The following is a 3,201-nucleotide window of genomic DNA, read 5'->3' as shown; positions in this document are numbered from 1 at the left end:
TCGGCAGACATGTTCTTTACCACTAGCATTACCTGGGAAGCCCAACACCATGTTCATACGCCTCTAAATGCAATAGTATGTCATGGTTATACTGCTGCCGCTGCTAAGTCGCTTCAGTCGTGTCTGACTCTGTGTGACCCCATAGACGGCAGCCCACCAGGCTCCCCCGTCCCTGGGATTATCCAGGCAAGAACACTGGAGTGGGTTGCCATTTCCTTCTCCAATGCATGAAAGTGAAAAGTGACAGTGAAGTCGCTCAGTCGTGCCCGACCCTCAGCGACCCCATGGACTGCAGCCTTCCAGGCTCCTCCGTCCATGGGATTTTCCAGGCAGGAGTACTGGAGTGGGGTGCCATTGCCTCTTCCACATGGTTATACAGTTATACATAAAAAGGGATGGCTCTGATGGTAAAGCATCTGCCTGTAATGTGGGAGACCTGGATTCAATCCCTAGGTCAGGAAGATCCCCTGGAGAAGGGAATGGCTACTCACTCCAGTATTCCTGCCTGGAGAATTCCATGGACAGAGGAGCCTGACAGGCTACAGTCCATGGGAGTCACAAAGAGTCTGACACGACTGAGTGACTAACACTTTTTAAACATAAAAAAGAAAACAAAAAATGATTCCAGCAGAAGTTACTAAATAATTTTAACTATTATATTAATTACAATCATTTCATTACAATTGCAATTAATATACTTATTACATGAATATTATTTTATGTTATTAATTATAATTATATTAGCCATTCAAATAATCACTTTCCTAATAAAATAATTCAGACTAATAAGTCATGGTTATATAGTTAAAAGCAAGATACAAAAAAAGGCGACTCCAGCAGATGTTAGACTAATTATAACTATTGTATTTATTATAATTTTAATTTTAGCATAAATATTGTATTAATTATAATTATTACATTAATTAGTCCTTCAAGTAATCACTTTGCTTATAAAATACTCAGAGTAACTTAAAAAAGTCCTAGCCAAGTCAAAGTCCTACCGACTGCTGTGCTTCCTCCGCCTTCATCAGGTCCTCATACACCTCACCACCTTCATCCTCCCCATATACACAGTCGTACAGACCCTCTTCATCTTCCACGTGGGTTTCACTGAAACAAAGGGTACAACATAAATGTCATTTTCTATCATGCAGTAAATACAATAGTGAGAAACAGGTTACTGGATTTTAGTAGAAAATCCGGATCAACTAGAGTGGAACGAGTGAAAGGCTCACATTCCAGTTCTGTCCCTCCTGATAAGAACAATGACAAACAACAGAATCCGACAGTGGTGGTAATGACCTAACACCCACTGGGCCTCTCCTACACCACTCTGCATGGATTATCCTCGTTTGCCCAGGCCCAGCATTTACTGTGTTAACAGGTAGGCATGTTGCTTGGTCAGTCATAGTGACAAGCATTTTGAGAGAACAAAAGATTCTTTGACTTGCCCAGAATGACACAGCTCATCACAGGGCAAAGCTAGGATTTAAAATTCAGGCTATCTTACACCCTGAGTATTTTAACTGCTTTATTATTGTTATTGTTGTTCAGTTGCTAAGTCGTATCCAACTCTTTGTGGATCCATGGACTGCAGCACACCGGGTTCCTCTGTCCTCCACGACCTCCCAGAATGTGCTCTTCATGTCCATTGAGTGAGTGATGCTATTTAACTATCCTCCTCTCTTCCTGCTCTATTTTACTGCCTCCCGCTGTTCATATGTCAAGGCCTCATGAGAATTCCCTGATGGTCCAGTGGTTAGGACCAGGCATTTTCACCACCCTAGCCCCAGGTTCATTTCCTGGTTGGGAAATTAAGATCTCACATGCCTTGGCCAAAAAACAAAAGTCTCAGTTTCATCATCTGTATTAAAGGATATACTATGGAGAAGACAGGGGAGTTGGGAAGGAGTTACTCTGTTATAAATAATCTCTTTAGAGCGGTAATTTATGTTGATTATAATCATCAATATCTAGTGCAATAGTTTTCAAACCATGTTCCTTCAAGGCCACGCAAAGGATACCCATAGGTTCCCTTTGAGTCAGATTCCTTTTTATCTGTTTTATTTGTATTTTGCTTAAAGAAAAGGTCCCAAGGCTACAAGACATTTTTAAAAGCCTTTTAAATTCTTCTGCTAGTCTCCCAGCAGTGGAAAATAATCTCTACTTTTAAAGCTTCCATGAATGCTTCCACAGTGACTGATTGATGTATCGTCCCTAAACTCTTCATGTGAGACAGTAAACCTGTTCAGTCAAAGCAGAAACAGCTGCTTCTACCTGTCACCCATTCTATCACTACTCAAGACTTTTTCCTTTCCGTTCAAGAGCTCCATAAATAGCTTCTACTAACAAACAATGCCAAAGAACTGAGATTAATAAATTAAGGTATGTTAGAAAGAAGCATTAACCTCTCTTGGAAAAGAAATTCCACTCCTCCAATACTGCCAGCCCTTAGCATTTCTCTTGGGCCTGTGCAGATAGAACATTATAAATTGATACGTACAAAAATAAAAACATTGTAGGTATAAATGTCACTGTGCAACTCAGAGCATTTTTCAAAGTAGGGGCAATCACAAGGTTGTCTGTGTTTGTCAGGAAGAGTTATTTGGAGGCATTTGACAGAAAATAACTGTCAAATACCCAGAAGAAAGAAAGGCGCCTTAAGGGAGAGCAATACAGAGAACTCTGCTCTGAGAAAACTCATTCCAAGATGACTTGTCCTCCTGTCTACCCACCTACCTGATTTCTACTAAGAACCTACTGATTGCCAGACCCAGAAGATACAGAAGAATGCCTAGATCCAGAAGATCCAAGGGCTCTCCCATAGTCTAATGTGGAAAACAGCACAGAAACACAGAATTCTATGATTCAGAGGAAAGAGTGAGCAATACTCTGACTAAGGAAGTCAGGGAAAGCTTCACAGAAGATATTACATCCGAACTGGATCTGCAGTGTATTTATTTACTCAACATGTATCTGGGGAATAAATACCATGTTTCAGGAGATATAGCTGCAGATGAGGCAGACACAGTTGCTGCCCTCAGGGATGACACACTGAGTGAGAAGACGGGATGAGTATTCAGACAAAGGATGCCAAGCTGTGTGAAGGCAGGCAGGTGTGCAGAGCCTGGTGATGTGAAGGGTGGAGTCCCGCCCAGGTGAGTGAGGGGAGATCCAGAGAAGGGCTGAACCAATCTGAGA

General features: G+C 41.6%; 1 protein-coding gene across 2 annotated transcripts in view; it reads right to left on the bottom strand.

Annotated features, from left to right (window-relative positions):
- Positions 1-3,201, bottom strand: part of VAV3 (vav 3 guanine nucleotide exchange factor) — a 436,414-nt gene that overhangs the window by 229,644 nt on the left and 203,569 nt on the right. For both annotated transcript variants that reach the window (XM_010830944.1, XM_010830945.1), the window contains exon 5: positions 1,002-1,110. In XM_010830944.1, coding sequence (XP_010829246.1) covers positions 1,002-1,110 — 109 coding nt within the window. The remainder of the gene's footprint in view (positions 1-1,001; positions 1,111-3,201) is intronic.

Source organism: Bison bison, unplaced genomic scaffold (genome assembly GCF_000754665.1).
Source record: "Bison bison bison isolate TAMUID 2011002044 unplaced genomic scaffold, Bison_UMD1.0 scf7180017864519, whole genome shotgun sequence".
NCBI classification, from domain to species: Eukaryota; Metazoa; Chordata; class Mammalia; order Artiodactyla; family Bovidae; genus Bison; species Bison bison.
The sequence above is the reverse complement of the archived record's forward strand: the minus strand, read 5'-3'. Positions and strand labels throughout refer to the sequence as shown.